General features: G+C 40.2%; 2 protein-coding genes across 3 annotated transcripts in view; one reads left to right on the top strand and one right to left on the bottom strand.

Moving 5' to 3' along the window:
* LOC134540368 (voltage-dependent calcium channel subunit alpha-2/delta-3) overlaps nucleotides 1-27,088 on the top strand; it is a 222,391-nt gene that overhangs the window by 29,656 nt on the left and 165,647 nt on the right. Inside the window, exon 1 of one of the 2 annotated variants that reach the window (XM_063383056.1) lies at nucleotides 11,184-11,470. The exons of the other annotated variant lie outside the window; for it this stretch is intronic. Coding sequence (XP_063239126.1) covers nucleotides 11,409-11,470 — 62 coding nt within the window. The 5' untranslated portion in view covers nucleotides 11,184-11,408. Of the gene's footprint in view, nucleotides 1-11,183; nucleotides 11,471-27,088 lie in introns of those variants that run through there. 2 annotated transcript variants of the gene reach the window in all.
* Nucleotides 22,625-26,974, bottom strand: LOC134540040 (glucose dehydrogenase [FAD, quinone]-like). The gene is made up of 2 exons (XM_063382481.1): nucleotides 26,911-26,974; nucleotides 22,625-24,768 (listed from the first exon to the last, which is right to left on the bottom strand). The coding sequence occupies exon 2, from the start codon at nucleotides 24,764-24,766 to the stop codon at nucleotides 23,051-23,053; it is 1,716 nt and encodes a 571-aa protein (XP_063238551.1). The 5' UTR covers nucleotides 24,767-24,768; nucleotides 26,911-26,974; the 3' UTR covers nucleotides 22,625-23,050.

The following is a 27,088-nucleotide window of genomic DNA, read 5'->3' as shown; positions in this document are numbered from 1 at the left end:
TTTATAGGTCATTAATTACGTAAGGACGAATTTGGCCATTTCTTGGGTTTGGACCCGGCATTGAACGGGTTGGGAAGCCATGCTGCCCAGTTGGAGATGCTCATAAGATGCTGCAGCAGATGTCACTTCTTCTGGCCTTTCTTTGGTCACTAGGCGTCTTCCAAGCCTGTTGGAAGATGGACCGTGAGACAGAAGAACATTTTTCTTCCGCGCTTCGCGGTTTCGGCTGCGATGCGTTGGGAGAGAATTACGACTCGTAGTAAAATATATAAGTAAAAATGGCTTTCCCTCATCACCCTTCCCCCGAATTAAGGTCATGCAGAGATTTCCTAACCCCCCCTTCCCCTCACGGGAACATTAAGTAAGTAATTAATGAACGGCCCACTCTATAACGTCTGCATCTTTAAAAAGTGTTCGGAACACTTCAGTTGAAAATCAGAAGGCGGAAACGTAGGCTGAAACGCAATTATTACGAAAGTTGGGCCATGCTTGCTTTGCGTTTTTGTGCGTAGTTTATAAATAAATGGTTATTCTAGAACGAGGTTCTTTAACTTTTTTTTTACAATAACTTTGTATGAAAAATTTATGAGAGTTAATTTTTACGATGCGCGTGCTCCATGCAACGAAATTTTTAACAGAATGAAAAAAAAAAGACTACGTACATGGGATTTACATTTTACAGTTTAGTGATTGATATTGAATGATGGTTTATTTAACTAAAACATTTATTTATTGTGAATATTAGTGATATAAATTGTGTTTATAAACTATTCTAGTGTTTTTTTAAATATAAGTGAGGTTATGTTCCCGTTAGTATAATTTATAGATTATTAAAATATTATTTCATAAATAAGTCAAATAATATATCAGAATAAGCATTTGCATATTTAAACCTCTATTAATTATTTACATGTAAAATCAAAAGTATTTTTTTATATCACGCCAAGTAAGTATAACTTCAAACGCGTGTACATAAGTACACGCACCCATATTTTTTATTTGCTTTTTGCGCTTCCTGTGGTTTTCAGTTTTTTTTTTGCGTGGTTTATGAAACCATTCTTAATATCGTGAATAAACCGAAAGAAACACGGGGTTGAAAAAAATGGGGAAACAAAAAGAAGGGTGATTCATAGGCGCAACGAATATTTTTTTTTCCTCCCAGGCCTTTGTGAAAGTTAACTGCTCTGCATGCAGATGCTTTATCTGTAGTTACGAAGTTCAACGGGCGAGGTTAGTATAAGGGAAACTTCTTTTCCCCCCCTCCTTTCGAAATTGAGCATTATGTATGAAGCTTGTAATTCAGCCGAGAAGAGATTAGGCGTAAGTGACGGTGGCGACAACTTGCGGCTGGCACGACAACCAATCTCGCCATGCCACGTCATGTCTCATGTCGACGGAAAATTTGGGCTTTTTTGTGGGAGAGTGGGCAGGAGAAAATGATATGGCCACTTGGTTGGAGAGAAACCCCAAGATTCACTATTCCAGAGTCAGACGTCCAAACAAATAATCTGCGTTGGTGCATCTTAGATTTTTTTTATAATGTTAAATTAAAAAAAAAAAGTAGGTTAGTAGTTGATAGGGTTGAATTAATAAGGTTCGCGAAAAAAATCGTTAACATTTTTTTTCGAATGTGTAGTTTCTCTCTTGTTTGTGTGCAAACTAAAGGTTGGTTAGGTTGTGTCTGTTAAATAACAACTAATAATTAAATATTTTTTTAAAGTATCAAAATCGCGGAAAAATTATTTTTTTATTTTTTCCCGACATCTATTCACATATATTTGATTGCAATTTAAGTGAAAGTTTGGTTGGGTTGTATTAGCGACATTTGATATACTCTAAAACCGTTAAAATATAAGAAATCTTGCATTTTTTTTAAGTGAAATTTTTTTTTTGTTTCTTTCCTAACCTAAATTAAAACTAAGTGTGTTTGGGAGGGGTATGGGTTAGGGAGAGACTAAGTGCGTCTCAGGCCGAAGCCTATACGCTCTAATCATGCAGGGTTAAAGCCATGCGGGAGAGGGAGCATGCATCATGTGCTAGGAGGGGGGATTGGCCGGCCATGGCAGCGATTGGCGCCGTGACTAACTCCCCCCACTGACTATTCTAGACTATAAACTAGATAAGTTGGGTCCAGGTAAAACCTGCATAGACACAGGGAAAACCGCGCGATGGGGAGCAAATTTGCTTGGATGCAGTGCAGAGAACTTGGTGGGCCGCGGGATCCACGTGGCGGCGTGCGGCTCAGGTTGAACCCTGCCATGCTGCAGGGATAGGCGGGTCGCGGCGGTAGGGACCCGCCCGCGCCTGACGCCACTCTGGTATTTGGGCAGAGGGCAACACAACGGGGTTTTAGCTTATTTTGACGTGAGTAATATTTTTTTTTTCTTTGCAGTTTTCCCCCCTTACGATATACTAACGAGTCGGGGTTTAAACTGACAAAGAAGTTTTACTACCATCACACGCGCTCTTTTTTTAATTCATTTTTTAAATTTGACTTTGTACCGCGAAGTTGCACGACCGAGCCAGCGACCATCTTCGGACTGATCGCGAACAAGTGGATCCTAGGCCTCCCGCTGGTTTGAGGGCGAGGGAAAGGAGAGGACACGGGAAGCTAATAAAAACGACCCCTGGAGTAGGTTTTCTCCGACCGGCCGCGGCGCGGCGCCACTGGCGGTTCGAACGTGCGAAGGCAGTAAGCGAGCTTCGCGTGGGCCAGGGTCGTTTGCCGGAATGCGAGACTTGTTCTGTCGTCAGACGTTACGGATGGCCTGCTGGCGGAGGGGAGGAGGTGGCTATTTCAAGGGATCGCGTACGAGAAGACACGCGACTGTAAGAAGTCTTAAAAAAAAAAAAAGAGATTGCCAACGATTCTTTCGAATGATAACACAAATATGGGCACGCAGCGCGTGCAGATACCACTCGATTTGAAAAACTGCTTTAAGACATCCGAGTGGCGTTTGTTTACAAAAAAAAAATTGGTTGACTGTAAATTCGGTTTACGGACGATAGTTTAACGTGACAACGTCATAACAAAACATTGATGAAATGATTGCATACTTTTATGAATAAAATTGAATCATTTTTATTGAATTATAACTATTTTGTATAGATACAAAGAAGTAGTGAAATGAAATCTACAATTTAATTGATATTTACTTTTATTTGCACTCATTAATTCAAATATGTTTATTACTTTAACGAACAGATTATTTTAATATAACTTTTATAAATGTTTGCTATTTAACTTCTTCCAATCTGTGTTATTCTGTTAAGGATAGGACAATTATAGGAAAAGTAGGAAACGAATGGGAGTGTTTCATGTTTAATGTGCCTCGAAAAAGTCAAATCGATGGTTTTTTCAATCGAGTGGAAGAGAGATAGATGCGGCGCAAGCGTACAATGAGCGTAACGGGACAATGTGCTTAACGGGACACTTTTTAGCGTGTGCAGCCGGCGTTCATCGATTTATTAGACGTTGGCAAGTCAAAAAGAATTTAAGAACGAGGAGAATTGTTATAGAGTGACGTCACATGCCACTCGCGCAGAGAATATTCCATGGCATCGCGGACCCTGAGTTGCAAAACCCGCGACCCGTCGATGTTAGCGAGTGAGCAGCATCGCAGCGGACCCTGCTTATATAGCTGGCCCACTGGGGCTGTCCGGTTGTAGCGAGACTAATCCAGAATGTTCTCTGAAAGCCTCGTTCAGGCTCGTGTTCACATAGCCTCGGTACGGACAGTTACGTCACAACTTACTGTAGGTTAGTGAATTCACAAAAAAACATTCACATGGCGCCGAAGTAATAGCTTTCGGGATAATACACCGTAAACATATTTAAAAAAAAGAATCATTTGTAGGTTTAGACACGTGGTTACAATATTAGTATTAGTACCATTATTTCCATGTAGAGAAAGTTTGTAAACCTAGATGTAGAGAAAATGTTTGAAGACGTTCGAAGTTACTCGGTTTTGCATGTGTGGTACAGGAATGATGAGTACAAAGAAAGAATCTGGGGAAAAAAAAATTTAACAGATTTAAAATGAAGGTAAGGATAATTAAGTTTTCTTTTAAAGTTGAGTCAAATGATAAAATGTTATATAGTGTTACGATTTACCGCGGGTTCGTAAAGGATAGCCCAATTAATAGATTTAACTACACACTACACAGTTTTATTGATGGCCACTACTTATGTCACTTACCTACAATTAATCTTATAAAATTGCCAAATAATCGATTGCACTCAAAAAATGTTTCTTCCCCAGTCACACCGCACACCTCGCTGGGCCGCACCCCTGGCGCAACTCTAGCCGCAGCACCCCTCGTGGGTCTCCGCCACGGGACTCCGCCGCCGCCGACGCACTTGTCTTCGCCGAGGGTCCTCTCGACGCCTCGCTCGGAACTCCACCGCGCCCGCCACACTAACGCCCGGAACTGAACTCTCTGCCGTGGAACCTTCGTCCAGGGACTTAGCCACTCTGCCGCACCCGCGGCACTATCGCCCCGGAAATTCCGCCGCGGGAGAACTCCCGACTCCACTGAACTGAACTCGCTCGCTCACTCACTCACCGACCTCAGGCTGGCGTCCCGGGCACGTATATATCGGCCCAGACACCTTCCAGAACTCCCGAGTACGGCTGGGGCCAGTCGCGTCATTCCGCGCCCACCCGACGGCAGAAATCTCTCGAAACACGTGTCGGCGACTCGCGTAACTCCGCAGCTGGCAGGTTTCGGATGTCAAACTAACAGCGCCGCGCGGGGAGCTGAGGGTTGGAGGGAGGGGAAGCGGCGACCCAGGTGCGCACTGCACATCTCATGTTACGGCTGCATGTGATGCAGCCCAGCCAGGTCTGCACCTGCGCGTGATGTGGCCTTGCTCACGTTCGTAACAATACTGCACATTTAAAACGAAATAGGTCTACACCATTTTAACAAGCTAAAGCATAACTACAGTTGATTTTATAGGTATAAAGTTTTTTGTAACCATTTTAAAAACATTTTAAAAGTGAACTACAACAAATACTTCTACTACGCCTAGTTCAGTTGTTCGGAGACACTTCAAACTCTGTAGCACTGGACCTCTGGATTGCGGTAACCAGAGACAAGGGCGTTTTCGACCAGCTGAAAACTAAGAATGCTATTATCTTTGAAAGATTTGTGCAATGGGAGTGCATGACTTGATGTAGGCTTTTGGACATACGCCATTGATATGCTCATGTATGTCTGTAGAAGAAAACTACAAAAACACAAATGACAAAAACACAAATTAAGCAAAAAATTGCTGTAGTCAGGATGTAAACACCACACAATAGGTACTCCACAACAGGAATATGGTCAACAAACAAAGAAAAACAAATAAAAATGGACTAACAAAACAAAAAAAAACACAAATGTTAACAGCACAAAAATACCGAACCCAAAAAATTCAGCACAACAGTTGAAACGGGACAAAAACACAGCAAAACGAAAAGACGAAACAAACACAATAGTCTTCCAAAAACAGAAGAAAACGGGAAAAAAAAAACCACAAATGATGACAGCACAAAAATATTGAGCCCAAAAAAATTCAGCACAACAGTCAAAACGAGACAAAAAAAAACGACAAAACGAAAAGACGAAACAAACACAACAGTTTTTTAGAACAGAAACAAGCGACGTTTCGGGAACTGCTATCTGCTTTCGTCCTCAGGCAGAGACGCACATGGTACGAAAACACAGGTGCGACTACAGCAATTTTTTGCTTAATTTGTATTTTTGTCATTTGTGTATTTGTAGTTTTCTTCTATAGACATACATGAGCATAGTAATGGCGTATGCCCAAAAGCCTAAATCAAGTCACTAAGAATACTATTGTTCTAGTTGTAAAATTAGATGACGGCAGTCCAGCATCCTCCTCTGATCCTGAAAAGTCTTTATAATTAATTTGAAACGATCTCACCGACGTAGACCACATGGAGCCTTAGATGTATGGTCGTCATGGTTGTGTCGGGAACTTAGGCCTCAGAATTCTTGCGACAGCGACTGACAGCAACGACCATCGTCCTTCAGGGATAGAAAGTACGAAGATTCGAACCCAGGATGGTCAGGAACGTAGATATCGACCGAAGTGTAAGTTCATTCTTGAAGTTCGGAAAATCCATAATTCTATCAAATTAATGCAGAATTTCATGAACACAACTTGACGTCTATCAAAATAACGGAACTCCGCTGTAGTCTCTGAACGGAAATGTAAAGATAAGTACTACCCTCACTCAGTACGTATCTTCCTCTCCAGATAATTTTCCTTATTTTATTTGCTTTTAAAGAATCCATATTCAAAAAACCACTATCGAACGAATACCTGTTTATAGCAACCATAGATGAATTAACCAAAGCCGGAATTGAACATCCACAGACTTATGCAAGTAGGAATAACGAGAATTTAAACCGCGCTAAATATAGTAATGGTTTTATAAATACATAGATGAAATAGATTTCCAATACAATCATTAACTAGATTTGAGGCTCTCTATTCACATCTTCCTCTTACTTTTTTTAACATAAAACATTTTAAATAAGTTACACCAATTTTGTACTCATAATCTCATGTAAAAAAAGAAAAACAGTAAACATATTGACGGTTTACACTATCATTGTTTTAGTATTTAATTTAAGATTTTTAAAATGCCTATTTGCAAACGTTTGAATAGCTTTCCAGTATTAGCTGCGCATATTAAGCACGTTAAACAAAAAAAAAAAAAAACAAAAAGTGATATAACAAGGTTAACATTTCTGTGGCTTTAAAACCAAATAAATAAAACGTTATACAATAACTTCATCACTTCATGCTTGTAAGCACACACATATTTTAACTAAACACACACTTTTAATATCTAACATTTATTTCAAAATAACTTTACCATCGACAGTAAAAGCTCTTTACATATTTTTTTTTACTGGTCTATATTTATATATAATTATTGTACTGCGGGACTGTAAGTTTGTTTGCAGAAAATCAACTAAAAATTGCCAGACTAGTTATAAAAATTATATTTAACTGTTATGAAATTACATAATTCATGCTGAACGAACAACGTAAGAACACATAAATTTGTTCGTTACCGAGGTTAAATGTTACTGCACGTGTTAAGGACAAACGAAACTACAGTAAACTCGTGGAATAACACCATGTCAGTGTTAAGAAGACTGCAAGTATCCGCTCTACCACTCTGGTTCTGGGGTAGAGCGCCTGCCTTGTGACTTGTAGGACCCGGGTTCGCGCCCCGGCTCCTCCAAGGCGGATTACCCAGATAAAATGGTGGCATTTTCTCTGGTAGGAATACAATCCCTTGTATCAAGTCAGGCTACCAAAGAAACGGTGGGTGGAACAGAACAAAGCTTTCCAGGTGGCTTCCAAATGGGGACATTCCGGGGGTTTCTCCGGGGAACGGAGTTTTGCAAAAATATATATATATATTTTTTAGTTTTGTATCGTTTTGGTTTTTAGTAACTGTAGCATTATCATTCCAACGTGTTATAAATAAAGCTCAAACAAACATTTAAAACATATTAAAAATTTTGGCTCTTGAACTAAAATATTTGAATTAAGTGTTGTGTGTTCAACCATTATCGGTATATATTATTTTGAATTTTTGACAGTTAAATTTTAGTCACAAACTATTGATCAATACCTTTGTTAGGTAGTATTATAGACGTTTTTGTAGACGTTATAGACGTTATATGTCCATTATATGTCCATTATACTTGATCTTGCCAGACATGTTTTAACACACTGCTACCCATCAGTCAATCCAGGTATATTCACAATTAACACACACATTATTATGTTTTAATTATCTTACAAATAGACGCTTTGTAGTCACATTTGCAAATGCAATTTAAATTTCATGATATTAGGTGTTCCGCCAAGTAGTAGTTTATCTCAACTACTCTTTAATATTTAATAAATGATATTCCAACTGTAATCGGAATTTATATACATATATATATATTATTAAAATATTCTATTTATTTCAACATGAGCAATGCCTTTTATTCTTTCCAACCCAATCTTATTATTAAATAATTATCAAGTTTAGGCCTCGTCAAACAATGCGTGGTATATATTTGTTTTAATTATTTTACAAATAGACGCTTTGCAGTCAAATTTGCAAATGCAATTTCATGGTATTTTCATGGTAGTAGTTTATCTCAACTACTCTTTAATATTTAATAAATGATATACCAACTGTAATCGGAATTGATCTAGAAAAGATGCCGAAGAAGGAAAAAAAGGAAAAATGTTTGTGAAACTATTCAGCAAGATATTTCAGCTGTCCAGATCTGGTTTTCTAGTAAACAAACGTCTCTGAATTACTATAGAATTTATTGTATAACATTTAATAAAAAAACTAATTCAATTAATTAGATTTATCACATAGTAAGAAATGACATTAATCGTGGTGCCATGTTTTAATTTTTCACCAACATGTAGATAATACTATTAGTTGCACTTAAAGTTCTTAGGTCTTATTAAATTTATAACTTTTTCTGCATCAATACCTGATTGTAAACTTTGTTCTTCTAATTGATTAGCTCTGAAGTAGAATATTGTTTCATAATTTGGAATTAAACAACTAATTTTGATTGTAATAGATTTTAAGGAAGAAGAAAAAAATTCTTAAATTAATATTTTAAAATTTCAGGCTTTTAAATTCCTTAATATAATACGCTACATTCCTATATAAATTTTATTTCCATTTTCTATTTACTAGACGTTCAATCAGTGATACACATTTTATTATACAGTATACGTTTTATTACCATTTTGATGCTCGGTTTGGATTAAGAATTTCAACTTCCAAATTATAGAATTAGTGACACTTTTAAAACCATTAGTAACCATACATTTGAATAATCTAGAAACATTCATTGTTCAAAAAGTTATTTAAAACTTTTATAATCTACATATTTATTTTGTATACTCCATTTTAGTTTCTGTTTAAGATTTTTTTGAAAACCGAAGAAACCAGTTATAACCAATCAGTTAATATGATCTTTATCAATCTTTATTTATCTGTGTGTTGTGTTGTTTTGTGTTTTGTCGTAAAATATGTATTGTGTTAATGTTTTTTTGGTTGTTATTATATGTGCTTATATGGCACGAAAAACTGAATTTCAACTTGATCTGACAAGAAACATAATGATATGGTACGCATCGTAAAATATGTTTATTTTCTAATAGAAAAAATACTTAAATTTCAGCAGAGTTTATTTTTGAAAGACTGCAAGCCTGTGCAAAGCCCATCAACATTCCATGTACGAGCCTATGTCTCCTCTAGAGCGCCTGTGCTGCTTGCCCTGTGCCAACAAACTACACTACACAAAAATATTTCCTTCGCATTTCAGCATATTAAAAACACATTTTGTAGACTTTAAATAATTTAATATGGACATTAAAAAACTTAATATCTGAGTTTTTTGTGTTCTGTCAACCTAAAAATGGAAACATTACATAAGAAACCATTTGAATATTTGCGTTGGATTTGCACTCATTAAATAATGATCTACAATTACTTCAAGTACTCCAGTGTGCAATAATGTAAATTCTATGATGCTAGTTACATTACGATTTTACGAGTAAGACCGTTTTCCTCATTCCGTAGAATGTATAAGAAATTTTGGCATAATTCTCCTTCGTTCACGGAAACCTGCCATATGTATTATTTTTTATTTTAAATCGTCGTAATAAGAATACTGCGCTGTTATTTATTGTCTCTTTACTTGTCCTACTGGAGAAACAAGATAGGATTTAAATTTTCTCACATACTAAAAAATTTTTGCGTTGGAAGCTTTTCCTTTGGAACAGGCCATAAACACTGGAAATTCTTTGATCTGGTGGTTTGTTTTATTGTTCGTTAGTTTCAGTAATAGCACACGTTAAGTTGACGTCGTCGATCTTAAAGTATGTACTCGCAAAACTTTGTTGTGTCTTCCATCAACCCACCAGCCTAAATATTCATATAGTGTCCACCACCAATCGCCTTTGAAACCAGGAAAGCTCTCCAACCAGCCCGCGCGATCGTCCGCGGGTAGGGCGCGGGGTCCATTATGGCTACACGCCTAACCGGATTAGCAACGGTGCCTAGCTAGTAGTCCCTTCTTCCTCCTCTTCCCCCCCACTCCTCCAGCGCTCTGGAGAGTTCGGCACGCTCCCAGAGCCCCGCCTGCGCGGAGTGGCGTAGCTATAACGCCGTTGTTCTGGCAGCTTCGGGGGTGGCGAGTCGACCTTGGACGAGGTGCGAGACCATTCCAGAAAGGTGGAGGGGGAAGGGAGATGCTGAGAGCTATATAAAAAAAGGCGACGCCCACCTCGGAGGCAGTGAATTGAAGAGGGCGAGAGACCCCTTGGCGTGTGCGGAGACTAGTGCAACGCGGTCTGTGCTTTTTTTTTTTTGCACGATGGACGAGGCAGTGCGTCGGGACAGAGGGGTGAGTGGTAAGAGACGAGGCGTCGTGAGAGTTACGTTCGAGCTTAGCTCCAGCGGGGGAGGGTGAATTGTGGACCTTATGAAAGAGCGAAAAAAAAAAAAAAGTTGTGGACATACAATTTAATTGTTATAAAGTAGCTCGGCTTCTGGGTTGTAACCGCGTCCAAAGGCTAATACATCACAGACGTTTCGGTCGACATTGCAGTCGCCATCATCAGGGGTAACCCTTCGGATCAATGGCCGCGAAAGCTAGGCGATGTTTATTAATCTTCGCATCTTAGATAGTGTGAAATATCGGGTAGTGGATGAAGTTGTATTTATTCAATTGTGCTATCATTTTAAAAACCATTCGCAACGTTAATACATGCCTAAAAGAGACACAATAGTAGAGACATTCGAGGCTTGCAGCCACCCGCCGCGCGCGGATCTTGAAAGCGCGGCCCCCGCTATCCGGGCCCCGGGTGCTATCGACTGTTCCCGGATGCGTGTGGCGAGAACTTCCGCCGCGTCTGGCGGAGCGGAAGGCACTATCGGGCAGAGCGGAACGTAATGTACCGCGCGCAGTGACTTCCTAAGGGGGACGCACCACAACGCCGATATGCCAAATTGACCACAACGCCGACAGCTAGAAAACTGTTGTGTACCACAACGCCGAAAAATGTCATTGCAGGACTGCCACAAAGGTTAGGTTAGGTTAGACTAGGTTAGGTTAGACTAGGTAAGGTTAGGCTAGGTTAAGTTAGGTTAGGTTATATTACACTAGGTTAGGTTAGGTTATATTACACTAGGTTAGGTTAGGTTAGGTTAGGTTTGATTGTGGTATTTCGGCGTTAAGGTACATTTAAGAAACACACACAAATTCATTCAGTTTTTATTTCGGCGTTGTGGTACACAGCAGTTTTCTAGCTGTCGGCGTTGTGGTCAATTTTGACATTCGGCGTTATGGTATTTAGGCGTTGTGGTAACGACCCCTTCCCAGGCGATTCTCTTCAGTCGCGCAGAGCGTATGCATAGATTACATAGTCTTTCCTACTCTTTAGCCTGCAGCGCAGAGCAAATACGCGACCACTGTTGCCAGATTGCAACCACCCATGCTTGTTATCATTAAAAAAATTCTTATTTTGTATACATTTTTACTAATGTAATTTTTAAATTGTAATATTTGTTTTTTTTTTTGGGGGGGGGGGAATCATAAATTAGTGTCTATTGAAAGTATAACTACAGTTGTATTCATTCTGCCAGGGGAAAAAAATATTAAAAAATAAACACCGATTGTTATTTTAACAGGAGAAACTATTTCTAGCAGTCGTCACTGTTAATAACAAGGCATTACATAACAGCGTGTGCTATGCTCAAAAGAGCGAAGAATTTTAATATTAAATGGTATAAAAATGTCGACAAAAACAAATTAAACCGAGCTGGTGTCTTTCAAATCGTTGTGTTTATATGATTGTTGCTTTGTCCAGTTTTCTTGACTGTCTGCATTTAATTTGTCTCGTCGTTAGCCCACTGTGTTCTTCTGTGTTGTTTTATTATTTTTCGTGACTAAGTTCTTTCAACGGAATCCTTGTGCTGTCTGATATTTAGAGGTTGAACATTTTTTGTCCGTGCTGTCTCGTTGTGTCGTCCATAATACTTGTTTAGTTTCATCGATGATTCAGTTTGTCCGACATTAACTGATTCAGTCTTGTTTTCTGTAATTTTTTTTATCTGTATTTTTAATTGTTTTTATATTTTTAATTTTTAATTTAAACAGTACAAAACTGCTATAAGCATATGCCGTTAAAACTGCATTGCATCAAAATTTCCCATTGCATGAATCATTTAAAGAACGAATTTTTTTTGGTAACTGGTTTTCAAAGGAAATTTTTGTAAATGTACGGAACATGTTTTCTGTATGGTTGGTAGCACAGTGCGCTAGCCGTTTTACGCTCTCCTCGAAGGATAAAACCCGCCTTTACAAGGATATGTAACTAATATACGCCAACTTGGTTCCAACCGTTTTCGCCAACTATTTTTATAGCATTTAATATTACTTTTTTACTCTCTGAGCATGGCACATAATTTAAATCGAATACCGTGTTTGAATAATAGAAAAAAAATACAGATGAAAAAAATTAAAGCCCCTTTTTCGTTAACGATATTGTATAAAATAAGTTTCTTAAATTTATCAAGCCTTTCAGTATAAATCTGGAAACGGTGGTTGCCATTTACTCTGCTCTGAATTTTAGGGTGTCATCCTGAAGATGCCGTTTGCATTTTTGTAACGAAACATCGGTCAAATATGATGGGCTTCAACTTGAAAAAAAAACCAAGTCTGCCTTGTAAACATTTTATACGAATCTTGAAATTACTTTTTTTTTGTACTCTGCTGCAATGAAAATCCCCTCTAACCCTCCCGCCTTTCTCCTCCTATTACCATCATCACAGGTAGCTTTTTCGAGCTATTATTACGTTGTAGCGAAAAGTTTGAGCTCACAAAGGCGAATATGCGCTTCTTCAGTGTGTGCCGGTCGACATTGTGCGACGTCACTTAGGAGTCCAGATAACTCATAAGCGTCCTGCTTGTAGCGATCCTAGACAATACGAGGCGATCGTTAACTATAAAAAAAATAATATATTTTCCCCTGTGATCTTACTGGGTACAAGAAACTCCGACAGACAAGAGAGAATAATGCGTGTTTAAAACTAAACGTTTTTGAGGTAAAGAAAAAAATGGCCCTGTAAAACTCGGTAACTGTTTCACTATTGTTTTTTTGATGTGTATCATCTTAGCTCTCGGTATACGGCATTAGGTTTGAGTATTTTAGTGAAAGCAAAGGAAGTAAAGGAACGAAAATGTGTAACAGACGGTGCTGCTATCTATGGCGGATGGCGCGAACCGTAAGTTCACAAAGCCAAACTTTATAGCATTGAGTGTTTAATGAATTTCAACAAGATGGGCAGTATTTTAATGGAATGTCTTGTCGAAAAACAGGTTAAATGCGTAGACCGCACGGACACACGGACATGACAAACACTGTAACCAGTAATGACCAGAGACCTGCAAAATTCGCGGTTTCGACGGCCTTCAGGATAGACTGCACATACCCCTGTACACTCGGGCAAATAACGCAAGTTCATTGGCTGCCGACTTGTAAGTCGTCTCAGCTGGTTTGTCTGTGATTCGATCCTTCTTTGGTTGAGGGTTTACAACTGGTTGAGATTCGTCCAGATGAACAGTAAGCCAATAGCAAAATTATCTAAGAGGTATATGTGTTTGAATTCTAGCCTATCACCGAATGAATCCGCGAATTTTGCAGGTCTCTAGTAATGGCGTATTATAAAAAAAATTGTTCAAATCAATCCTCTCCATTTCAAGAATCATTCAAAGAAAGAAAAATTTGGCGTGGATTGTGGAATGCCATGACAGCATTATGCCTTCGCGTGAATCTGTCATTGAAGTGAACCCGTTCACGGGCTGGAGTACGAGGAGGAACTTGTATCTGGAGGAAACGAAGAAACCGTGGCCAGAAAAAAATAAAAATAAGTAGCGACGGAAGAGTCCCAAGAAGGGAAAACAGGTGAAGGAGAAGTAGGGTTGAAAGCGTAATTAAGTGGAGGCCGAAGTCGACTCGAGGAAGCTGCAAGAATGACGAGGAGAAGAAGGAAGTTGAAAGGAGAAACTAGAAATACAAGGGTGAGAGGGAGAGACCAGGATGAAGACTGGAATAGCGAACTTGGCCATCCCTACGCCCTTTGTGTTTTCCCCCACCGCAACGTTCTGTGAGCTTCCAGTCTTCTGACGAGGGCTAGGGAGGAAAGTTTGGGGGGTGGAAAGGGGGGAGTGGCAAACGAACAGTCTGGGGCTTGGTCTGTGGTCGTCTGTTCCAGGGGTGGGAAAAAGGGAAGAGCGAGGGTTTAGGTCCGGGGGCAAGTTCACCTCGCCGCTAGGAAATTCAGACGAGCGCGCAGTGGGGGGAAATAATTCCGTCGGGGTTGAGTAGGGTTGGCTGACCTGCTCCGATGGCTTCCCCGCCACACACATGCTGTTCAGAGCTTCAGTGGGAGGAAAAAAAACGTTATTTTTTTTTTTTGAAAATTGATATCGGTGTCTGCAAAACGTCAAGCTCACGCTGGAAAAAAAAAAGTCTTTACTTTTACAAATATTCCTTTGGAATCCCATCGCAAAGAAGTAGTTTGTAATACTACAATAAATATATTGTATCTGTGTACAACAAATTGCTATGGTTATTTTTTAATATATATTAAAAACGTTTTCCGAAATAATATTGAGTATTTCTTACGAAAATTGGTGCAAAATTTTATACATTTATTTGATGTTTCATTCAAGCATAAATTTTTAAATAATGGGAAAAGTATTAGAATATTCCACATTTGTACTTAATTTTGTTGTATCACGCCTATTATGTGCGCAGTTGGTAGTGGAAAGAAGTTCGGGGACCGGTTTATAAATAACTTTAACTTTTGGAGGTTCTGGGTCAACACAAAGCATAAATACGCGGGAAAGAATCCTAACCCAGTATTACTGGGAACACTATTTGGTACTGATAAAGTTGTAATCATGTAAATGCACAAAATTGAGAAATATCTGTAATTTTACACGAATATTTCTGTTCCATTTACAAAAAAAAAATTTACAATGAGATTATTCATTCTAAGAAGATCAAGTTTCTGAATGTTTCCCTCACAATATTTACGAATAACACTGGTAACAAATTATCCAAGGACATTGCCGTAAATTTTAAGGGTACTCTACTTACTTCTTCTGAGAATCAATTCACTAGAATAATCTTGGAGTACTAAACAAATCATCCCAAACAAAGGTGTGTTAAGGGCCCCGCCTACCCTTGGTACATATACGGTGAGCAGAGCTTCAAAATAAAGACCACGCGATCTGAAAACCGCTCAATATATACGATTGACATCTAGCTACAAAAAAAAAATAGTGCGTGGAGTCCCTCCGCGCGGAAGAAGTGAAACTTCACTGTTTACTTCGCTGCATAGCAAGAATACCACGCGCATGTGCTTGGGATCTACCGACTCACTCTCTTTCTCTCTCCTACTTTCTACCTTTGTGTATCTTTCTTTCTCTCTCCCTCTTGCGTTGGAATATTGGACGCTACTCGTTGCTAACGCTCGCGCTGGCATGTAACAGGTATACTACGCGCATGCGTTCGAGTGCCACGCATTCACTCTCGCTCTGTCTCTTTCTATTCCCCCTCCCCAGGAGCGTTGAACGTTTAACGCAACAGTGCTTTCATACCCCCTCCATGGTAGCGTTATTCGTTTAACGCAACCTTGTTGGAAGTCGCATTAGAAGTTTCACTTCAAAAACATATAAGAATACGCTGAGGGTGGATTCAATTTATTAAAGTGGATTTTTAGAAGAGTGGAAATGGCTAAAAACACGTGTTTTCAGTTTCTACAAAGATTCAGCTACCTGGAAGTACGAATGACCATTCCGTTTATCTGAGGCGCATTCTTCGTTGGAAAATCCGTAAATGCACTGTTCTTTCGAACAGGGACAATAAGATGGATTAGACAGCAAAAAATTCACCCAACCGAACGCCCGCGATTCCTACAGACTCGCCAATACCCACTAGTTGCTGTTCCAAGCGACTCGGACACGAAGGAGAAAACCTGGTCTTTCAGGAAGGGTGACAGACGAAACAGAAACAACTTTGACGTTCGCGCAAGGACGAGAGAATTATGGCGGGGAAAAGGAAGGGAGATAGATAGAAAAGGGTTTATAGAGAAGAAGACAAGATCTCTGGTTTCGCTAAGAGCTCAAGGAACCCCATGGCCTTTCCGTTTTTTTCGCAATCCCTTTCCTCCGAATCCTCTCTATCTCGGCTAATTCTTTATCTTGCGAAGGGTCGTCCCTGCTTCCTCAAGAACAGGCGCGCTCTCCCCCCTCCTCCCCCCCGGAAGAGGATGGGAAGGGGGTAGCGCTAATGAAGCACAATTCAGGAAGATGCGGAACAAAAGGACCATTTGGAAGGGGGGGGAGATGGGGAAGCTTCTAGGGAAGCCGAGAAAGGTTGGGTGGAGTCGGTGAGGAAAAGACACCCCCCAGTTCCCGAACCTACACCTCGGTCCAACTAAAATAAAAAAATAAAATAAAAATAAAAATTGTTGTCTTCACGAGAGATTGGAAATTGAAACAAATCCTCGCTCCTCCACCCCACCCTCCCACGCCAAAACACCCCTATTCCGCCAGCCACGACACCACGGCCCCTTTTTGACTTTTGGCAACCCCTGGCAGCCCCATCTTCCTCGAATGCCCCAAACTACAATCTCCACAGACGCCTCTAGTGCGAGTCCCCTGCTTTCCATCCCCCATGCCCCCCTTCCACGGGGGTCTAATCAACACAAGATTGGCTGGGGAAGGAGAGGGGGGGGGGGACTCGGCTCCTAGACGGTCTCTGGACGTTAATTTCGTCGTGAGCTGGTGAATCTGGAAGGGGAGAAGGATTGGGGGCAGAGGGGAAGAAAACGGGATTCACCACTCTCGCTCGAGGTAAGAGAAAGAGGAGGAGGTGGGAGGGGGGTTGTTGGAAGTGTATTAATTACCCATCGTGTTCATCGCCTCCTTAACCAGCCGGGGTCGCCGAATCCAACCCTCCCCTCCTCCTCACCCCTAAACACTACCTTCACCCTAGCTGAACTTTCGGCAACAGTTCAGAGGGGGCTCTTCCCCAAATTTGATTGTCTTCCCGTGTCTTCACTGGGGGGGAAGTAAGGAAGGAGTGAAGGTTGGAGGTTGTACTAAAGCCGTTGTTATGAAGCTGAGGTTTAGCCACAAAAGGAAATGCCCATCACCTCTCTTCCCCTTACTTTGGTTAACAAGTGAAATTCGGAGTAATGGAAGCAATAGCCTCTTCTAATCTGTGTCTCAACTCTGGAAAATCATTAGCTAGCGGTGGAACATGGTATTTTATCAAGCCCCAAAGGAAAAAAAAAATAGCATGGCGTTATGTCAGGTGAACGTGGAGGTCAGCGAAAAAGAGGTCTGTCGTCTCGACCATTACGACCAAACCAGCGGTTAGGGACTCCCTCTGCCTGGGTGCTATTTTATAAAAATTATCCTGCAATTAAAATGGCCATTATTTTTTACCGGGATATCATCGAATAATTTTGGATGATGCGTAACCCCAAAATAGCTATGGAGTCATTATTTCCATTCTATTAAAAATAATAACTTCAAAACGTTAGGCACTATATCAGATAATTTTGAACACACACCACACACGTAAACACTCATAGATATGGTTTGTTTCTCTACTTTATCGTTTTAAATGGGAGGTTTATGTACCGATAGACACCATGTTGGGTTCAACGGTGTTTACTCCATAACAACGGCTATTATTTTAATTTTTTTTTATTCTACCATCTTTAAGGCAGAGGACATACATCAACACATATTTATGATAATATAACAATGTGTCTATTGACAACAGTGTTAGAGCTGTAATATTTCCCTGAAATGAATTATGCTAAAATATTCCAATTATTTCACAGGTGAAAATATTTTCATCAGACAGTCATATTATTATTTATGCTTTAATAAAGCCAAATTAAAAATACTTAGCGTTTAAAATATCTGATGGCCTAAAATCTTTTGAATCTAAGACTGACCCGTGATGTGTTATACTGCTACTCTATCTACTACTAGTACTACTATATATGTGTACTAGTATGTGTACTTATATCGACACACACACATATATATGCATATATACTTATGGTTAGGGATACAGTTGATTGTAAGGTGGTTTACAAACACAATGGACATTTCAAACATTCGCAGAACACATATGTATGGAAAATAGCTGGAGTTATATATAATGCGCACATTTAATTAATAATCAAAAGTCTCATTTTGTTCGTGTCCAATATCGTATACACAGATTTAGTTTAGAATTATAATTTATGTACAGTTTTTATCTTTGAAAAGTATCAGCTCATTTGAGGGGCCCGCCTAATCAGGGGTGTATGTGTGTTAGTGAGGCTGGATTTTTAGCACGACGTTCGCTGGTGCTTCTAGCGCGGTGTCGCCTCTGGACTGGCGCGCAGTCTTCTCGCGCATAGGGCAACCATGATATTTGAGCGGTGACCGTAATATTATACGGCGGAGAAATGAAGATAATGGTGTAATGCAAGTCCCTTAAGTGCTTTCAACAATCTGTACCCGTTGTTTTATGCCTAAAAATTACTCTAAAAAACACGCGTTCTAGCCTTTTTACTCTTCTAAAGAACACAGTTTAAAAAATTAATCTGGACACAAAAAACCACTTATCGGCCATCAGCGAATAATTAAATGATAATTTTCACAGGCCTTTCAAAGCCATTGTCTGAAGTAGCTTGGCTTCTGGGTTGTAGCCGTGTCCTTGGCGAATAATTCACCGACGTTTCGGTCGACATTGCAGTCGCCATCATCAGGGAGCAGTTACCCAGAAGCCAAGTTAAAGCGCGATGTTTTTTGTGAAGCTCTGCACACCGCGTGTGTGCACGGGTAGGCGGGGCCCTTAACCACGCTGCGAAATATAATTATTTGTGTTATTTTAATTATTAAAATAGTAATTTACATAGTTTATTTAACTCACGATTATGGATAGAGATAGCTTTAGTCTACATGAGTTGTAGAAAAAGTGAAGTGTTCGGAAATAACAAAAAAAAAAACATATATTTCTAGACACTTTTTTCAAAAGTTTTGAGTGTGTTTGAATATACCTTTTATTCGTAAGCTACTAATCAAAAGCTGATAGTGCAAGTGAAAAAACTTATCTCTTACAGACTTCCTGGAATGGTCGTAGTGATGTTTACCAATGGTGTGATGCTTATTAACCTAGTTTTATATAATTGTGAAACAGATAATTTTTAAATGTTTATTTTCTTATTGTTTTGGATCAGTTTTTCACAACTGTACAACAAGAATATATATATATATATATATATATATACCTATATAAACCAAGCACAACAGTGGGTCAGAATTTTGACTGACAAATTTCGGTTACAGGTCCATAAAAAAATGCGAAAACAAGTTTTTGACTTTTGGTCTGAAGTGCAGCCCATACGCCTTTGAAGCCGAAGCTGAAATTATTTTTTAATCGAAAATTATAAAATATTTCAAAGTGAACATTGAGTTTCAGAAAAATTTCTAAATTAAAAAAAAATCTACAATCACCACAAATTACGTCGCTGTCGTAAAAATTTTTTCTTTGAAATAATTGGGGGTTAAGTCAGATGAACCCATGGAAAATAATTGCAACCCTAAATTATTTACATTACATTTTTTTAACGACAGCAAAAAGTTTTGAGGTGGCAGCAAAACAAGTTTTAATTAAACATTGTCCGGATGCTTACTGTTCCTACTGAAATATTTTCTCTATTATTTGCAACTAAATTTTAGTTCACCTCTAACGTCAAAGGCGAATAGCATCCCGGGGAAACATTTTAGAGCATAAACAGTAAACAAGTCTTTGGCTTATTTTTTCGTGATGAACTGGCAGCCAAATTTCGTCTTTAGAGTTACAACTCAACCTGAATATGCATGAATAATAAAACCCGACGGGAAAGAATTGCCTAAGTGCTTCATTTTTTTTGTCACCTCTGGAAGTATTAATTAAAAAATAATACTTCTTAAAACTATTTCTGTGTGCTAATTTCGCCGATTATCAACAACGCTTTTTAACAAAAGCTTCTATTGGAAATAAGGATTTAAATAAATGGTAAAAAGAATAGCTGTAATATAAAAATGTCTAACTGCGACTGTACTGAATTTGTTTTTACATTTGTCCAAATATTCTTAATCAAAACGGAGCTCGGAAAAAATCCCCTGTTCGCCGATAAAATTTTTTAACATTTTATTGATACACACTATGCGAAAGTATGATACGGTTGAGATTTCTAACTTAACTAAAGAATCTTGTAAATTATGCTTTAGGTTTAATTGACCAAGTGTCTAATTTAAACCCCAGCTTGCAGAACAAGTTAATGCCTAACTCTGCATTCTTTGTTTAAGGTGTACATATGGAACTCCTTATGGTTTCTTTCTTTCTTTTTTTTTTTTTTTTTTTTTGCTTTTGAGTTTGAACGTTGGCTTAAAATATTCTCTACGAGAGTTCAGTAGCTTTGGTTTATAAACGGTGTCATCATTCGCTCGTAACTTTGAAAGAAGTAGCCCTAACCTACTGTCAGTGCCATAAATATGCTAGTTGAGTGAGTACTAATTCCTTTCTCATGGAAATTTTGTTGGCGTATTTTAAGCTGCGCAAGTATATAATTTATTGCGAATGGAAATATTTTAAAAAAACTCACATGCAGTGTAATTTTTTTTTCAATAACTTTGTGCTGCTTTATCTCATTAGCTCTGGAGTTTTTATATTGGCAGAAGTTTAAGACCTAATGGCTTAAAATGTACTTAGGGTTCACCATAGAAATATTCCTTTTAAGACCGAAACTGATGTTACGAATCGAATTATTGTCACTGGCAATTTTTTGAAGGTAGAAAAAAAAACTAATTATCTTGTCGCCGCCTCTTTCATATCGTGGTATTCATTTCTGAGCGTATCATGCAGTAATCGACTGTGTCATTTCCTGTTAGCGGGTAACAAACAATAAAAATAATGTTGAATGGGCAAGAGTATTTGTAATTGGGTCATGTTCCATACACCACGCAGTATAACATCAACGAATCAAATTTTAATGCCTCTGAAAGTAAATAATTAATCACAGGCGGAATATTAATTACGTACTCGACATTTATTACACCAATTGCCAGTACATTATTTGAGTTGATTAAGCATATCACCCTGCATTACTGGTTCTGTATTCACCGCTGTGGTGTAGCAAAGGCGTTACGTTAGTTAAATAATTTTAATTATTAAAGTATGAACTGTACACCAATATTTATTTAATGAAGAACGTGATAATGTTTTTGGTTTATAAATTATTTTTGTAGTCATTAGTGACCTTCACAAACAAAATTCATGGTTATGCTTTTAATCTACAACTGTTGGTAAATGATTACAGTTATTTTAAACACTACTTATATTATTGCAATACATTTTACGAATCCATCAAATATATATATATGTATATATATATATATATATATATATATATATATTTGTTGTATTAAGGTTGTGGAATATCTATTTAATTTCCTTAAAACCGTTTGTGAGTGTGTGAGCGTTTCTAAAGTCCTGAAAATTTTGTAATTTGTCTGCAGTACTTGGGACGTGTTTTTTTTTGTAAATATAAACACATGGATACTATTTTTCAATGTTATATTTGCTACCCAGAATAATGTGTCGAGTGTTCGAACTGTTGAATTAGTGGTTAGCCCCTTTCCACATTAGCACGGAAACGTAAAAACGAAAACGAACCTGTACCCGCAATATATTAAACGTTTTCATTATCCGTCTGCCGCGGATACGGATACGTATCGAATGTCAACCAATGCTATTTAATTTTACGGGATGATTAATTTAATTGAAAAATTTTGAAATACGATAAGAAAAATGGCCGTGATTTAAAAATATAATAAAAATAAAAACTTCAAGTACTGATAAAAAATGTAGATATCCTTGTGCTTGAAACAATTTTAAACGTATTTAAAAACGTAAACGCACGGAGTAACGTTAACGGAAGAACTGAGCGTTTCCAAGCTAATCAGCGCGGGTCCGTGTTCGCATGCGTGTTGTTGTAGACAGGTTGGTTGTAAGGCGCCTAAGGCGTTATTTTCGGAAGAGGAGACGGCAGGGAGAAGTATAAATGACGCTAAGGAATTCTCGTAACATTTGCTTGTGTTTGTCTACTCCTCAGTTTTCGTAAAGGCTAACGATTGACGCTTCATTACCGGAGGTTTGGTGCGAACAGTCACTACCGGAGTTTTGGTGCGAACAATCACTATTCTGCCTTCTTTCACATTCGAGAATGACACTTTATTGGGGACACCTATTGTTAAAACATGTTCAAAAAATAAATAATTAAGTGAATTTAAGACGTTTCTCAAACTTAAATTACATAATATTCTCAGTATGTGTTAAAAAAAACAAGAAGAAAAAAACAAACAAATAAACAAATGTCACAAATGTTTCTTTACTCATGTTATTATCATACTGAATAAACTTTGCAGGTTAAATTAAAAAAAATTAATTGGTACACTCATTGGTAGAGACCGGAAAAATTCGCGAATTCATTTCGCGATAGGCTAAAATACAAAATAGTTATACACCTCAGTGCTGCCTCTGCCATTGGCTCACAACTCACCTGGGTGACTCTGGGCCAATGGGAAACGCCCGACCAAAAAAGCTTTATCGAATCACATGCTGCTACGTTGGGACGTCTCACAAGACAGCAGCCAATGAGTTGGTGGGTGACATTTGACCGAGTGTAGGTATAGAACTACGGAGTTCATCCCGCAGGGTCATTGAAACCCCGCGAAAATTTTTTTTCCGGTCCCTATACTCATTGGTATAGTTCATGTTGCGATCATATAACATTTCTGCAGCATCTAAAAAAGACTTCTTTCGACATTATTGATTCTACATTTTTCGAGGAGCGTTTATAATTCAAGACCACCTGTTTTTAATGATGTCAGCTCCTTTCTCGCCAATCATTATCGCCGCAGCGTTCGTGTGGCCTCTGATGAGCAGCGGAAGCACGGACGCGTCGACCACCCTGAGGTTGGCGAAGCCGTGCACTCGCAGCAGGGGGTCCACCACGGCACCCGGGTCCGACCCGGGCCCCATGGCGCAGGTGGCCACCGGGTGGAACGCGGTGAAGGTGGTGACCCTGAAGGTGCAGCGCCAGTACCCTTCCGTCCCCCAGGCGAGGTGCTCGCAGCCTCGCACGGGACTCGTGTCGGCCTCGAAGCCCAGCCTCCGGAGGGTCGGCGTGTCCAGGAGCTCGAGTAAATAGTTCACGCCCCTCAGCAGCACCTGGACGTCGGCCTCCTCGCGCAGGAAGTTGGGCTGTATCAGCGGCGGCCTCAGCGGGTCCGTGGTGTTTATCCTCACGTAGCCTCTACTCCTCGGCTGCAAGACGATGGGCGTCGCGGTGATCCGGTCGTAGTAGCAGTTGGCTATGTTCCCGTCGCTGTACGTCGATTCGAACACGAGCTCGAGATCAGGATCTTCGTCCCCGGCTGTGGAGGTCTCCGACGGGCAGAACGCCACCACCTCCGAAGTTCCCGCCGCCGTCAGAGGTCCCTGACGACTCCCCACGTATTCGAGGAAGTCGTCGTACAGCTCCGCGATGCCGGGAAGTTTCGAGGTGTTCCTCAACCTGTACACCACCGGCTGGACCGCTGGGTGGTCTCGGAGCGTCGAACCGACGGGAAGATCCGCGATCACTTCGATCCCGAGCTGGTCCAGGAGATCCCGCGGTCCGATCCCGGACAGCTGCAGGATCTGCGGCGAGCCTATGGAGCCGGCGGAGATGACGACCTCTTTGCTCGCGAACGCCCGGTACGCGTTGCCGCCCCTCAGGTATTCTATCCCGTGCGCTTCGCTCCCGTCGCGGAACAGTACCCGCGACACGTGGCTGTCGGTCAGCACGCGGAGGTTCGACCTCTTCCTCGCGGTCCGGAGGAACGCCGAGTTGGCGCTCTGTCTCTCACCGTCGCGGTTCGTCATCTGAGCCGCCATGGACCCCACGATGCGTTCCCCGTTCAGGTCGGTCCTCGCGAACCCCAGTTCTTCCAGCGCCTGCAGGAGGGAAATCGCGTTTTCGTCCTCGTAACGGAATTTCTGCACGCTGAGCGGACCTGCGGAGCCGTGGTAGCGCGTGGAGGCGAGGCGAGGGTCGCCGTTCCTCTCGGACCTGACGAAGTACGGCAGGACGTCCTCGTAGCCCCAGCCGTCGTTGCCCATCGCCGCCAGCTGGTCGTAGTCCCTCCGGCCGCCGCGCAGGTAGTACATGGCGTTGGTCGAGCTGGACCCGCCGAGGCACCGGCCCCTGGGGTAGACGCAGCCGGAACCGGCGCACGCCTCCGGGGCGGGCACCGTGGTGTAGTTCCAGTCGACGCCTCCGGCTGCCCGCGCGGCGAAGCGCCAGTAGGCGGGCACCCTGGACCACTCGGGCTCCTCGCCTCCCGCCTCCACGAGCAGGATGTTCCACCCGGGGGTCTCCGCGAGGCGGCTGGCCAGAGCGCAGCCCGCCGACCCGGCGCCCACCACGATGAAGTCGTAGCGCCCGTCGTCCTCCGCCGCCGACACCCGGGTTGCGCCGACCCACGCGGCGATTGCCAGCAGCCAGCCGGCCACGCGCGGAGCTCTCGCGGCCATGACTGTAACATCGCGCGGTCATGAGCACTGGCTAAACCTGACAACATCTCATTCATTACCGTGGGCTCCGTACTACGAGCTTACCCACACACTGCAAACTTTAGTTTGAAAATACTTAAAAAAAAAAAAAAGGCTGCTTTCGTAATGCAACAAAATGTTAAATATGTCTAAGGCTATGTTTGCTCCAACACATTTTTCCTGGCTAGTACATTTTAGGTATTTTTTTTTTTTAAGTTGCGATTATATTATTGTTATGACCATTTAAGTTTCCAATATATATTCCAGGATAGTTTCATTACCATAAAGTTTACTTTGGCGCGCCGATGCGCTTTAGGACGTGACCCGATGTTCGCGAAAGTTAATATGTAAGGGTGCTTGTTGCACACTTGTGTCCGCCATCTTGACGACAACAGCTCGCGGCTATAGCAGTTCCTGCACGCATGCGCATTGGACTTCAAAACTGTTAAATTTCCGTTGTGTAATACGCGCTTATTTCTGGGGCATAGGTACTATTAAAATTTCATATTATCTTTGAAAGATTTGTGCAATGGGAGTGCATGACTTGATGTAGGCTTTTGGACATACGCCATTGCTAAGCACTTTTTTTCTGTTTTGGAAAACTATTGTGTTTGTTTCGTCTTTTCGTTTTGTCGTGTTTTTGTCTCGTTTCAACTGTTGTGCTGAAGTTTTTTGGGTTCAATATTTTTGTGCTGTCATCATTTGTGAGTTTCTTTCTCGTTCTATTCTGTTTTGGAAATCTATTGTGTTTGTTTCGTCTTTTCGTTTTGTCGTGTTTTTGTCTCGTTTCAACTGTTGTGCTGATTTTTTTTGGGTTCAATATTTTTGTGCTGTCATCATTTGTGGTTTTTTTTTCGTTCTCTTAGTCCATTTTTCTTTGTTTTACTTTGTTTGTTGACCATATTCCTGTTATGGAATATTATGTGGTGTTTATATCCTGTTGACAACAGCAATTGTTTTGCTTATTTTGTGTTTTTCTGTCTTTTGGGTATTTTTTAGTTTTTCTTCTACAGAAAAAAGTGCTCAGCAATGGCGTATGTCCAAAAGCTTACATCAAGTTATAAAAATTTCACTCCCAATCGCGCCTAAAGATGTATAACCTCAAAAACGCAGGCGATTATAATTCCGGTTTACGAGGAAATGTCACAGGTTTCAGCGTTGAGGCATTTGCATGTGACGCGTCAGGTACTTCCGTTTATCGGCTAGCCCTGAGAAATCAATAGTACCATCTTGTTAAACAGAATTATAGTTAAGTTTTTAAAAAAGGGGAAAAAATTGTTTAACGTTTTGTCTCTATAATGAATTCTTTTCGCATATTTATTACGCTCGGCATTATTAAAAAAAAAAATTGGTTGTCTGTAAAGTCGGTTTACGGACGACAGTTTAAAGTGACAACGTCATAACAAAACATTGACGAAATGATTGCATAATTTTATGAATAAAATTGAATCATTTTTTATTGAATTATCACTATTTTGTATGGATACAAAGAAGGAGTGAAATGAAATCTACAATTTAATTGATACATTTATTTTTATTTGCACTCATTAATTCAAATATGTTTATTACTTTAACGAAGAGATTATTTTAACTATAACTTTTATACATGTTTGCTATTTAACACCTTCCAATCTGTGTTATTATGTTAAGAATAGGACGATGATAGGCAAAGTAGGAAACGAATGGGAGTGTTTCAAGTTTAATGTGCCTCGAAAACGTCAAATCGATGGTTATTCCAATCGAGTGGAAGAGAGATAGATGCGGCGCAATCGTACAATGAGCGTAACGGGACACAGTGTAACGGGACAATGTGCGTAACGGGACACTTTTTCGTGCTTGCAGCAGGAGTTTATCGATTTATTAGACGTTGTCACGTCAAAAAACAATTCTACGTTATATTTCGTGCCTGAGTTTCGAATAAAAAAGTTTATCTGCAACATGAATTTGCTCGTTACCGAGGTTTAATTGTTTACTGACGAGTACTGAAAGACTAGCTCACATTATTTGTTTCTATGTTCAAACGGTTTGTTAACGTAAATATATAAAATAACAACCTGAAACGAAACGCGAAGCCTCAATAAACAAACGCGATCACGATGTAAAGCTGGGAAATTACTCGGGCTTACCTTTGATGTTTTCTTTGTCAACTGGTCACTGCTTCACTGGGCCCTCAGAGCACTTGACTTGCAATGGACGTACTATTAGACAACTGTGCAAGGATAACTACCTTATATACCTCGTTTTATCTTTAACACGTTTAAAAAATATATGTGCGCTTGATAGCATTGCTACGTGCAATTTGTT

The sequence above is a fragment of the Bacillus rossius genome, chromosome 16 (genome assembly GCF_032445375.1).
Source record: "Bacillus rossius redtenbacheri isolate Brsri chromosome 16, Brsri_v3, whole genome shotgun sequence".
Lineage (NCBI taxonomy): Eukaryota > Metazoa > Arthropoda > Insecta > Phasmatodea > Bacillidae > Bacillus > Bacillus rossius.
This window is presented reverse-complemented; position numbering and strand designations above follow the sequence as displayed.

Coding starts and splice junctions, on each gene's coding strand:
- LOC134540040 (XM_063382481.1), bottom strand. CDS start 24,766: ATGGCCGCGAGAGCTCCGCGCGTGGCCGGCTGGCTGCTGGCAATCGCC.